The sequence below is a fragment of the Cardiocondyla obscurior genome, linkage group LG02, assembly GCF_019399895.1.
Source record: "Cardiocondyla obscurior isolate alpha-2009 linkage group LG02, Cobs3.1, whole genome shotgun sequence".
Lineage (NCBI taxonomy): Eukaryota > Metazoa > Arthropoda > Insecta > Hymenoptera > Formicidae > Cardiocondyla > Cardiocondyla obscurior.
Window position 1 is genome coordinate 2163767 of NC_091865.1, and position 13662 is coordinate 2177428.

A 13662-nucleotide genomic window follows, 5' to 3' on the forward strand; every position below is an offset into this window, starting at 1 on the left:
TCGCGCCTTAGTATCGCTAACGGTCATATCGATCACCCGAAAACGGCACCCAACGTTGATCGATCAAGCACCTATTCAGAGTTGATTCACAAATGTACGTATTTTCGCCGGCCACATCAAATGTACATTTTCAATTCAAAAGATATATTTTTCGTGAAATATTTATGCAAATTATCATCTAAGCTACGTGAATTTTTATTTTATATACGTTCTTGATATCGGTATGTTGTAATATGTATTATGTGATTACGATAAAGCTGGATATTTAAATATACGAGTTGTTTTATATTTATTTTTTAAATTACACAAAACATGTGTAAAGGAAAACTTGCCTAATTCGTCCTACTTAACAAGAAATCATTGCAGAAAAGTGAAATATTTAGAAAAAAATCTGAAATTATAATTAAATCTTCATTTATCAAAGAAACATTTAAGCAAACAAAAATATAAAAATCTTATTTCATTATAAGAATATAAAATTTTTTTTTAAGTTGAGAAAGTACGAATTGAGACAATATGTTCTTAAATAATACCAATATATTCCTAAATCGTATTCTTGTTGCAATTGCCTCAATTATATGAATGTTTTATTTATTTTTTTAATTTGTATCTGCGCGTCTCTCCACATATTTCTACTTTATTTGCCGTAATGCTTAGATAAAATATATAAAATTAGACACACATGATACAAAATCAATATATTCTTGTGTAGCTCAATTATTTTGCGGAAATTCGATCTTTCGTCATCTCAAAGGATCTCGTTTAGTCAGTTTGCCGAGTGTATGAGTATTATCGAGTAGTTAGATGGAAGTTCTCCGGTGTTCTTTGCAACCGGCATTCCACAATGACTCACGTCGTTACTTAGTGACATTCTATGCTAAATCGATTCGCGAAACAGCACGAACGCTATAGAACAGGCTTCTATATACTAGGAACTCTCGATAATTAAACGGCTGCGTTTAATTTCCACCTACTCGAGCTTTAAGTAAATCGCAGCGTATGTTTTATCAATGTTTAACACCAATCAATATCGAGTATCAGTATCAACATAATGGCTACAATGTTAACGAAATGTATGATTTATTTAGTTTCTTTTCTGTGTTAACTTATCCTACCTCAATTATTAATTGGACCCATTTTTATATATAATATATATCTCGTAACAAAGTGTGGATTTAAAGACATAAAATATATAATATTACACTTCTTTTCTTTCCACATCCACGATTAGAGACCTCAAACTTTTTCTCTTTACGTATCGATTTTACAGACGCGTAAATAAAGTCATGGTTCAGCTGTTATCACGAAGTACTGTTCTTCTACAAAGAAATTGCATCGAGTCATCGGGAGTCACTGATAAGAAATGCAACGCGGATAATCTCGCGAGGAACTTCGCTAGAATACAATCCACAAATGTCCGTGCCGCATACGTACGCGCGACCGGTACTGTGTGAATACGTAAATATTAAATATAGAAGACGTTGCGTAACACTTAAAAATAAATCTTAGCTTATACCATTAATTTCGAAGCTTTTTATATTTTTAATTTAAACACTAAAATATTTAGAATTGCTCATAGCAAAAGAGCGCTGAATAATATTTGAACAAGAATTAATATCGGTATCAAACTTATCTTTTATCGAAAGTTTTTTGATAAATTTTTTATCAAAGAAAATTTTAAATTCTTTTTTATTAACGTCAATAAAATATTACGGTCAAGGAAATAAATATAGATATTTTTGACAGCCAGGCAAGATTTATTTTAGAGCGATATTTTTGAATGCAGTCCGAAGTAAAAAGGATATCAAAACAGGGGCGCGAGGGATAGAAACAGACGCAAGTACGTATGTTGAGCTTAGACCAGAGGGAAACGTCAGGAATATGAGGAGGTGCAGATGGAGAAAGAGAAAAAGCCCGGAGACGATAAAGGGCAAAAGCGAGAAAGAACGAGAGAAGGAGAAAGAAAGAAAAAAAAAGCATACACAGGAGGACCGTGCCAAAGGGGTGGCGCCGCTAAGGGAGATGAAGGTGGAGAAGTACGGTGGGAGACGCAGACGGAGGAGAGAAAGGACGTAAAACAAAGTAACGACGAAATGCACTTCCCCCCCGGGTCCATCCCCCTCAGCCACCCTCGTGCCCACTCGGCGTTCACCCGGAGGGAAACGTCGAACGAAACGTTAAAAACCGGGGGAAGAGGAATGAGTGGATGGGTTGAGGATGAAAGGGGTGGTGGCAGAGGGACGAGCGGGCGTGCTAGGTAGTGGCTCGTCGGTTCGTGGGCCCCGTAGAGGCGCGAGGCGGAGGTTGGATGAGAGGGTGGGTTTGCTGTGGCAGGCGGGCCACCCTGGGAGGTTGGCGGGAGGTTATGACAGCCGAGGTATTGAGCGGATCCTTCGTTAAAAAAACGAGAAGCACCGCACTGAGGCGTGCGGCAGGGAAAAAGAGACGGCCGAAAGAAAGAGTGAGCGAGAGAGGTTGAGCAAAGGGAGAACGCCGGCGAGGCGGCGGCGGGAGAAAGACGGAGGGTAGAGAAAGAGGTTGCTGCCGGGGGGGTTGAAAACGGGGGATGGAGTGCACGGCTGCCGCCGCCACCGCCGTTGCCGCTGCCGCCGTTGCTAGAGGCGGCAGTAGTGGTGGTCCAAGGGGTGAGACCAAGTAACCGAATCCAACGCACCCTTGCCTCGCGCCCACCGCCACCCTCAGCGGGGAAAAAAACGGAGCGCACGGATCTCCCCTACTTCCCTTCGCTATCTCGCTCCTCGACTGCCCCCGACTGCTCTTCCTGGAACAGTCCTGCTATCGTCTTCCTCTCTACCTATTCTACATCGCTCTATCTTGTTTGCTCATCGGCGGGTTCCTTCCGCCTCTGAAAAATATTTTGACGGCGGGTGGGCAGCGCACCGGTGATGATGGCGACGGTGCAGCGCGACTACGAATCGAACGGTACAAAAGATGGAGACCTCCCGCCGCGACTCTTGATTACTATTTTAATTCCGTCGACGTGCCGCGGAGAAATATGTCCGACGCTAATTAATTCTCTCCCGCGGGCCCGCGAAATTTGCAACCGCCTCGAGAGAGAGCCCGCGATTACCGCGTACGCGGCGCGGAAACTTGCTGACCGTGGATATTAAACTTCAACATCGGGGCGTCGTCTTCGATGCCCGCGAGCTGTATCGCGCCTCGATCAAAGGGCCCTTAATTGAAAGAAACGCAGGAAGCAATTTCGCTAGTCAATAAAGCTATAGAAGAGCGCAAGGGCAGTATGCTACCAACGGCCACCCATCTCTTTTTAAATCCCAATCTTTTGCAAAATCCAATACCATCGTGAATACCAAATAGAAATGTAAATTACGGCACTTTGATATCTCAGCATATTTTTGAGTTACGTTAATAAAGTGTCACGATTTTGCTCCAAGTTAGTCGCGCCAATTTTACAGACGAATTATAAAAAAAACCCGTTTGCTGTTAGATATTTCTGGTTAGCTTGTTACACTAGTAAATTGTATCGTCCAACAAATTGTTACATCTATTTTCACAAAAGCATAAAATTTTTACGTATTTTAATAAAAATAAAAAAAAATAAAATAAAATAAAAATAACTGTATATTTTAAAAAGTAAGTAGAGTACAAAAATATTTTCAAAGAATTCGCTGGACATCATTTACGCATCTAATCAGTTATGAGTTGACGTATACATATAATTCTGACGGACGAGATCGACGAAATCTGATTATCAAGATCTGAAATATGTCGTGATTGCAATTATCTTGAAACCGGCGGTCCACCGCACCGCGAATGATCGTATAAGCAAGGGGCAAAAGACGAGGAAAAGGGTTGGCTGGAACGGTAAAATTGAGCATGGGGCGAATATGGGGGGATGATGGCGAGTTGGGGCGAGGTCGATGAGAATCGAGAGTTCGTTTGTTCACCGCGAAACGGAAATGCACGCCGGACACGGAACGACGGAAGGGAGAGCCGTGTATGCGAGCCGCTCTCCGGATCCGCGTAATGGGAAAATCGATTAGGAGACGAACAAGTAAGGGCCGGCCAAGGTGTCGTGGCGGGGTACTATTCCTGCTCTTTTTCAGTCAGATTCACGCATTCGGCAGTAGCTAATAGAACGACGACTTCGAATTTTTTTTCTAATCATACGCGCGTTTCTAGTCGTACGCGCACGACTTTAATAATAATTCGTAAAAAGACTTTCTCGACCGATACGACGTGCACAGAAATGTCTGTAAATCCTCCGTTTTGATATGTCCCCATTTTCCAAGGATGTGTCACACATGTCATCGAATTCTCTCATATTCGAGATATATTCAATTTAATTGAAATGGACGATTATTGACCGGAATGTATCATCATCGAATTACATGAAATTATGCGAGATTAAAATTAGGTCGATTGTATCTTAGTAAAATGCTTCTTGCCGTTACGTCGGAGTACGCAATATACCTCAAAATATCATTAACTGTATTTTTATTGAGATTTTAAATTATTAATAAGCAAACAATTTGCACATAAGATAATTCAATTTTGGTCTAATAATTAAAAAGAAATAATAATATTAATAAATTAGTGATATAACCGATATACAAACTGGCACTTGAGTATGCGCGAGAAGGAAAGCTGAGTAAAGTAAAACAGACGTTGAAGCAGAAGAACACAGTACTGACATCAACCGGCAGTCAGTTAGCTACTATGAACTCCAGACGATTCTTTGTTACTCAACAGAGTAAGAAAAGAAAGACAAATGTGAGCACACTCTTCTCGTCTGCTCTCTGCCGGTGATCCATGGTTACCTTCCTCAATGTGGCTACCTTCCTCTGCGAAAGTACACCACGCATTGTCTCGAGAAGCTTTGAAGATATTGCGTACTTCTCATTGTCTTAAACAAGATAGTCAAGCATGGATATGTCTTATGCCTTTCGATATATACAGCGAGAGCGTTCTAAGCACGGGGACGAGCGACGATAAAATCGAAGCGAGCAAGTTCGCAAGGTAGAAATTAGTTACAAGATTGATTAATTGAAAAAGAACATTGAGTGACGCGAAGTTTCGCAATTCTCATCTGGCCGGAGAGAACAGTTGGACAATAGATTGTCTAACGCGAATGAAATCGATCCGAAAGATCTTAATACGATAATGGTTAGATCTGCAGTTGAAAATACTCGTAAGAAAACCTTCCTGAATAACAGCTCGGAATTATCATTTATAAGAAAAATGTTTACCTTACGAAACACAAATTCTCGATTAAAACGAAGGGCCGGTCAATTTTTCTTTTTTTTTTTTTGGGGCGTTTAATTAATTGTAACATGTTTAATAAAGTTCATGAATATGTCATCTTTTAATTAAGAAGCACTTAATCGTCAAACAATGCGATCGTGTTACACGTTTCCGAATAAATGCAACGGCGTGATAAATAAAAAGGCCAGCGTTAAATGAATAAGCGTAAATAATGTGGCACATAGATTGCACGTTATTGATCGATAAATATAAGTATGACGCTTTGTACTTAAGTTACATAGTCTTACTTAGGGGCGGCATGCCGTGAGTGCAAATAAATAGAAACGAAAGGGTAGTAAAACACCTCCTCGGCCATTGAGAAAGCGAACTAATCCGCATAATATCGCTCGTTTCGCGAGGCTCTTCGCGCTTCCTCGCGCAACAAAGGCTAAAAGGGGTAAGTGGGCTTCGCTAATGGCGCGAGGGGTTCCCCAAAGCCGACCGACCTCACCCTCTCGTTTAACATTTCGCTTGATAATCTTTTCCTTTTCGCGAGCTTTCGTCGCGGACGTATTATACGAAAATACGCACGATGGATTTTACAAGGTGTGAAACGCAAAGGGGGAGGGGGGGAAAGTCGAGGGATAATGAATTTCTAGAATTCGCGCGAATGCCAAACGAGGAATGCGACGGTGTAATCCGGTTGGGCGGAAAATACCGCCTAGAATTACCGGTGGCATTCATACTTCAATTCCTCCGAGTTAAAAAAAGAATTAGAGCCAGGGCGAATGGGCGCGGCTAAGTAACGTCTTGTGGAAAATTGCCACGGAATACGGGGGAAGCGATAGCCTTCCGGGAATGGCGAAGAGGCTTAAATCCTGTTTGGAGGTTCTCGAGGAATCCTGCTGGATGCAACCCAACGCGGCACGGTTCTCGGGGAAGCAACAGTTCGTTCTTTACCCCCTTCTCCTTTCACCCTCCGCTCTCTGTCCTCCTTTTGCCACCCTAAACCACCGCCAATGCACAGAGTTTCCTCCGACCCATTCCCCGAGTTCTAACACCCCCTACGCTTCTTCTTCCTTTCTCTCTCTCTTTCTCTATCTACCTTTCTTTTTCCTCCTTAAACGCTTGCATGACTATGCTCGCGTACTAAATTTAGGCTTCCACTTTCTTTCTTCTCTCCGCTGTAGATATAAAATATTTCGATCGGCGCAACAAAACGAAAATTACGAATCAGATTTTGTTGCCACTTCAATGTGATTTACTGTCACTATGGCTATGAATAAACTTTGTTGCAGATAATTGTATTTTGTTGTAGTAACGTAACAGCAGCGAAGTATTTTTTAAAGCGCTTTTCGGGGCTGCCGAGTGCCATTAGCAGGTACTACTATGTTCGATGAATACCACCGATGTAGCTTGCGAATATTCAATAACGATGTAACCTACGTGAAAATTTAACGTTCGCAAATTTAGATACGTCTATGTTTTCACCACAATAATTTATATAATAATTCGTGAATTAATTAAAATGCGATGTCGCCTAATCTCTTTAATTTTTCAAATCGGATTTAACAAAAACCTTTTTTAATTAGGAATTAATTTTGCATATTAACCTTAGTCGCACACGACGCAAAATCTGTTATAACGGATGAAGAGCGAGAGAGATGCGAAGCCTGCACTCGAATAAATTACGCTAGGTGTTTCCAAGCCTATTTGTTTTACCTTTTTCCATTTAGCTAATTTAATCGTGTTTGAGCTGAAGGATTTATACATGTATATAGCGATCAAAGTACGACATATTTAAGGACATTAAACGTTAAATTGTACATGCGACAAAGCATACTTTCGATATTCGTTTTCGATATTCTTGGCAATGTTTAATATCGTTTATTTTAAATTAGGATCCGCGGTTTTACGTGCGTACAAAAAAAAAAAAAAGTTATATATTGCAATTGCGTATGTTATGCGAGATGTGTTTCTTTTTACCTCCGCCATATCTTTGTTAATTAATGTTTAATTTAAATTTACGGAAATTAAAACACTCGCAGAACCCATAAAGATATCTGTAGAAGCAGAATGAATCTCGCGGCCGAATATGTAGTAGAAATTTGGGTCGAGGGAAATAGTGCCGCGTCAATAATATAGAATACTTTACGATTAGGACATAAATCATAAACGTGATCGAAATTAGTAGTAAGAGCTCCGATGTAGATGGCTAAATGGCTCGTCAAGACAAGAGACGTCGAGATCGACTATCTCTTCAATTTTTTTTCTTATCCTACAAATATTAAAAGATCAATCGCGAAATACGACGCGGAAGAAAAATGGATATAACGTAATTATAATTTTGAATTATTATCATTTCGTGGAAGAACTGTGATTACCTAAAAAAGAACCGACTATAATTTTTTTTTTTTATTCCTACGGAACAATCTACTTTATCATACGATATACATAAGCCATCAAAATCTACTTTCAAATTATCCTTCAATTTGTCGTGAAAAAGGTAATGACGTCTAATTCCGAGGCTAAAATAATTCCGGTCGTTCCGGCGCCCGCTAGAAGAGTTCAATGACGTCGTCGAGAGCTCGAGTACACACGTTCGTGTATACGCTGTGGTTGAAGCGTAACTTATACGCGGAGAGGACAGCGATGTCTGCCACGGGGTGCAGCCTCGCCTGCAATGACGAAAGTTGCGGTCGTAAGTAATGGTACCGACTAATTGCCAAGGTAGCGGGACCTCCGTCCCTTCATCAGCCGACAAGTGCCTAGGGTTCAATGACGCCGCTCGTGCGGGGAGAGTGAGCTCGAGAGCACCCGGTATGCATGCACATTGCAGCGAATGCGGGGAAGCGTGTGTGTTACGGGCCTCGAAAGCCCGACGCGTTTCATCGATATCGTTCGCATAGGCTTACCTAGAACGGGCATCGAATCGATCTTACGCCGTCAGCGGTATCGCGAAGTTAACCCAGACTGCGAACCACGAAGAGACGCGGGCGCGCACGCGAGCGGAATATCAATCGCGAGGATCAAATGCTTTTAAGGAACACCGCGACTTCTTCGATCGCTGCCCGCGTATATCCAGCGATCGCCGTCGATCTGTTGCATCTTGCGGTGCGTAAGGTGAAAATCGATATCACGCAAGACGTGCATAGAATTCTCTACCCTCCACCTCGAACGCGCACGCGATCGATATTAAATACCAAGTGTTATTTTAATGTCAATGTTATACAACGTTGATGTGTCTAACTCGCGTTATTTTTCAATTTGATTAATAGCGAAATAAAATATCTGTGCCCGCTTCCGCGAATTTTGCGATATCGAAAACCTTACGTCGAAGTGAAAGAGAGAAGGAGAAGCTGAATCAGTTAGTACGACTGTATTGTAAAATACAATTCCCTGCGAAATTATGCGCATTTCTCGAGAAATGCGATCGAATCAAAGTCGGGTACGAACAGTTCGTAAATTTATGGCAACGGGCGCGAGGAAGGGTTCGGCGCACGACCTAATATAAAATATGCAATATTCTCCTTCCGGACGTGCGCGCCGGCGAAGTCGGTAGAGCAATATATATATATATGTATATCGGCAAACGTTCTTTCTGCGATCCAGTATAAGTAAATTGCAAATATAAACTAGTATAAAATAGTTCTTTCCAGCGTTTGTGAAGTAGCGGCAGTTTAATGAAATCAACGGGGGTGTCGGAACAGAAGGAAAGAAATAACCGGCTAATTAGGTGATGTTTGGTCTTCGAGAGTCGTGATAAACTTAGGCGTGCGCTAGGGCGGATGTCTCGACAACGAAGGCGATGGAGTGGCGGAGTTTTGCGATGAACTCAAGAGGGAATCGGGAAGGTGAAACGGGGTAAGGGGGTGAAGGTGGCCGGCAAGTGACGGAGGGTGGGTTAAGAGGGGCGATGGCGCAAGGATGGAGACCGCCGAGACGGAAGGAGGTGAGAGTGCGAGAGGAGGTGAGCCGAAAGAGGAGGACAGGGCGAGTGGAAAGGACGAGGTGTCCGCGGGGGCGGATGAAAGGACGCTTACCAGCTACTACCTATTGATCGCCAATTCTTTTTCTCTTGTTGCATATTAGGCGCACTCTTCCTTCTTTCTCCTTCTCCGTCTATCTCTTTCTCTTGCTCGCGCTCGCATTTTCTCTCTCCCTTCGTCTGGTACGTTCTCCCCCGTCTCACGTCTCGCAGCCAACCTGCCCCCTCGCGGACGCAGAACGCGCGAATCCGCCCCTACAGCTACCCTTCTGTGTCCTCCCTTTCCTCATCCCTCTCCTCCTCCACCCATACCTCCTCCACGTCCTCTGTGCTTGTGTCGCCTCACCACGCGAGAGGGTGCAAGCCACCCCTACCACCCATCTACTACCTACACCGCCAACTCTGACGCTCTTCTTACCGGCAATGTTTCATTTCGAGCAGCAGCAGTACCCTTCCTGTTTCGGGATGGGGCCGGCGGACGCCCACTTCGCTTTTTGCACGCAGGTGCGACGGAATCGCGGTATGGGAGAACCTCGTCGCCGCGACGCGACATAGTCGTAGATAGGATAGACACGTCGAAGGTATCGATGCGCGACTAGATAGAGGACGTAAGAAGTCCAATTTTTTTTATCTTTTATAAAGTGGGATTATATGATTTTTTTTTTCTTTTCTTTCAAGTGTATCACTTCTCAGGGAAGAGAAAGGACGGGAAAAAAAAAAGAAAAAAAATAAAAAATAAAAAAAGAAGGTTTCTTTAAGACCCTAGTTTTCTACCCGCGAATTCACAGACGTCCCGACTTCAAACGCGGTCTTGTTTCTGTTTCAGATAGCAACCGGCAATCTGCGAGTGTCTTTGAGTGAGAAAAACGACGGAAGAAGAGGACAACGTATCTGATCGCCGTAGGAGAATTCGGCGGAAGAAAAGGGAGAGGACTTCTGTGCAAGAGCGGGCTGAAAGAAAGAAGGAGGGAGGACGGTAGGGTGACAGAGAGATAGAGAGACGAAAAGAAAGGGAGAGAAAGAGAGAGTGAGCCGGGACGTGCCGCCGGCGACAGACTGCACTCTCGTGGCGCTTAGGGCGCACGCGTGCACGTGTGTTGTGCGTTTCTGTGCCCTAACCCTGTCCCGCTACCTGGGAGGAGTAGCGTGGCCGTCATCCCTCCTCGGCTGCATCCCCACTGTGCCGCCGTTGCCGCCGTTGCCGCCACCGCCAACGACACCGACCCCGACGCCGCTTTCGGCTTGCCATCCCTCCGACGCGCGTGGAGGAGCGGCGCGTCACACCACGGCGGACGAAACGACGGCGACGACGACGACAACGACGACGACGACGACGACGACGACGACGACGACCGCGACGACGACGATCACGACGACCACGACGACGACGACAACGACGACAGGACCCCTGCTGCCGCCACCCTTACAACCGCTACTACTACCTACGTACCGGTGGTCCACGACGACGGTGACTTCGTTCGCTTCTGCCGGCGCGCTACACCACGCGTGACGTCGCACCTGGCAGCGCGCACGTTAGCACACACGCGCTATCCTTTTCCTTCACGCTCGTCTCACGCTCACGGCGCGCGCTGAAAGACGGAGGAACGCCGGTGGAAGAGACGCGCAGAGACGGAGAAGGGTTTAACGAGGGTGGGAACGACGAGAAGTTGGAAGGAGGAAATCGGAAAGACACACGGAAGGGAAACTAGAGTCGCCGGGGCGAAAGGGGTAGGTGGGTGACCAAGAAAGAGGAAGAGGAGGTACGGGAGGACGACGACGAAGGCGACAACGGCGACGACGACGACGACGAGGACGGAGGAGCGCCGGCGGTGGAAGGGGTGGATATCCACGCGGGAACACGAGGCAGGCGCACCCGGCCGGCACGCGCATACACATCCTAAGATGTGATTTCAAAAATGGCGGATTGCCCCTATGCCCGCTGCATACAGGAACGCAGACACATCCGACGGGAGCTGCTGCGATGGACAAAGAATATGGTCTTCGTAGTCGGTGAGTAAAGAATCGAAATCGCTCCTATCGGCGAACGGGTCCGCGTCCGCGTTTTAACATAAGTACAGTGTATATAATAATCTCGTAATCGCCGTGCGTGCGTACGAATGCGTAAGAGAAGGACGTCTTTCCCGCGAAGATGCACGCGTGCACCGATGTGCACAACCGGCTGCTCGCGCGCGCGCTTGGTATCGCGTTCAAGAGAGGTGTGTCATCGGCGCGCTTGTTGCATAGACGGGCGAGTGTCGGTAATACACGTATACAACACACGGACATTTGTCGAGGCGTATAAGTATGAGCGCATGTACCTGCATACACGTTCGCTTACGTTCCACATGGCGCGAGTGTATAGTACAGAAACAGATTTTCTATTAGTGTGCGACCGTGAAGCACGAGCGAGAGAGATAGAGAGAGAGAAAGAGAGAGAAAGGGGGGGGAGGGGAGAAAGGGGAAGAAAGAGAGAGCGCACGTTGGTGGTTGAGACCTGTTGCGAACCGAAACGCCGAATCCTGGCTCTGACTATGTGCCAAGCGTGACTCCTACTCGCGCCTGCACGTTCAACAGGGTGGTACCACGCTGCCGGAAAATCCGATAATATTCTGTGAGTAGTTTCCTGTGCGGTTTCAAGTTTTCATGCGTGTCTGCTGAAAAACGGTTTTTCCCTAGCTGATTTATTTATGGGCAGGGTAATCAGTATATCCTTCTTTTTTTTTTTTTTTCTCTCCCCCTTTTCACGTTTCCAACGTAATAATCGCGCGATATGCAGTTAATATATTACGATATGAAATTCGTAGTAATTTTGCGATAATTCGTAAATGGAATCATGACGAATTATATTCCTTCTACATGAAATTGACGAAATATATAAATTATATATGCGTTACACAATTTACTATTCGGTGAAAAGTAGCTTTTTAAAAATGTACGTGGATAAATTCTAGAGAATATATAATTATTCGCTTTTCCGAGAACGGTAATCGATAAGTAGTCTATATAAAGATAAAACTACACGTTCGGACGGTGATCAATATGGCTGATTCATCAATATCGAAGATAGAACTCCGCGGGAAACGAAAGAGATAGTTGCCCGGGGTGCAAAAAAGCGGACCTCGCTGTTTAAAAAAAAATAAAAAAAAAAAATAAAAAAAAAAATAAAAAGACTTACGTTAAATTTCATTTTGACAAAAGGTTTGATTCTTCGAAATTCGAAATTGGCAGGGAGAAGATTGACACCGGCGTCTCCGTTATCGGTACAAGCCGCGAGAAGAATTAGGCGCCGCGTAAGCAATTTCCCGTACAGGGAAGGGGTGGTGAAATCAGGCTCGCGAGACAGGCTGTACGATCTCCTCCACCAGCCCACCCTTCTACGTCGGCGACGTTTACCCCTCGTTCGGCGTCGCTGAGGGGTAGCAGGAGGGTATCGTCAGACGCGCAGAGAATACTGCACAAGCTGCGTGCCTTGACCACAGACAACCGAGCGATCCCGGCCGCCGCCCGAAACCTTCTTTTCTTCTTCTTACGACCATTCGTCCTCCTTTCCCATCTGCCCCCTATTCCACCTTCTCCCTTCGTCGCCTCCACCGGTCTCCCACCCAGCCGTCTTTTGCCCCGACTTCCCCTTCTTCGCCTTTCGGTTAGTCCGTCAAGGGGCGAGCTCCGGTACTCGCGGAAGGCACGTTTCCGCACGCGTCGGTGTTGCGTGCACTCGCCGTTACGCTTCTTCCTCCACTTTTGTGACCTCTCTCCCGCTGCGCGTCTCCCTTCGTCCCACCGGCCCCCCGATCGTCACCCCTCTGTCCGCCGCGCGTTTCCCGTGGTTCTATCCCTTTCTCTACCGTCGTCGCCGCCGCCACCACCTCTCGTTCGCGTTGCTCCTCATTTCGGAACGCAGCTGCCGCTGGTGGTCGAGAAATTTTCGCGAATCCTTCTTTAAAACACCCTCCCCTACGTTCTCGCCGTCTTCCTCGCTTCTACAACCCCAACCTACAACTATTTCCGTCCTTGCCTCTCGTATCTTATCTTTGTCCTCCGTAGAGAAGAGGTCCTAAAAGGAGAAGACCGACACTGATAGTTCGACGGAGAGTGAAGGAGGCGAGTAAACGGGTGAGGGAACAGGGGCAGCGCGAGTTGCATGTATGCGTCGCGTTCCTCTGCTTCTCCTCTCGAGACTTCTAAGATCGCGGTAGATCGACCAGTGCGCGTTTGGAAAAGAGTGACGAAGGGTGGAACCGGCTTTCGCAGTCTCCGGTGGTGTCCCGAATAGTACGCACGAGTGCATTTGTATCGTCGTTACCGGTTGCCGCAGTGACGAAGGTGGGATAAAAAAAAAAAAGAATAAAAAAAAGTGTGGGCGATGAGGATAACGAGTGAATCAGGCGTCGAAGTATACGAGCGACGTCGGCGGGCGCAGCAAAAGGTGCCGTTTAGGAAGTGAGCTT

General features: G+C 45.5%; 1 protein-coding gene across 4 annotated transcripts in view; it reads left to right on the top strand.

The window, feature by feature from the left end:
• The window catches only part of Eip93f (Ecdysone-induced protein 93F), a 149725-nt gene that overhangs the window by 102486 nt on the left and 33577 nt on the right, over window positions 1-13662 (top strand). For all 4 annotated transcript variants that reach the window (XM_070674716.1, XM_070674717.1, XM_070674715.1 and 1 more), the window contains exon 2: window positions 10041-11224. In XM_070674716.1, the coding sequence (XP_070530817.1) occupies window positions 11131-11224 (94 nt within the window). In that variant the 5' untranslated portion in view covers window positions 10041-11130. The remainder of the gene's footprint in view (window positions 1-10040; window positions 11225-13662) is intronic.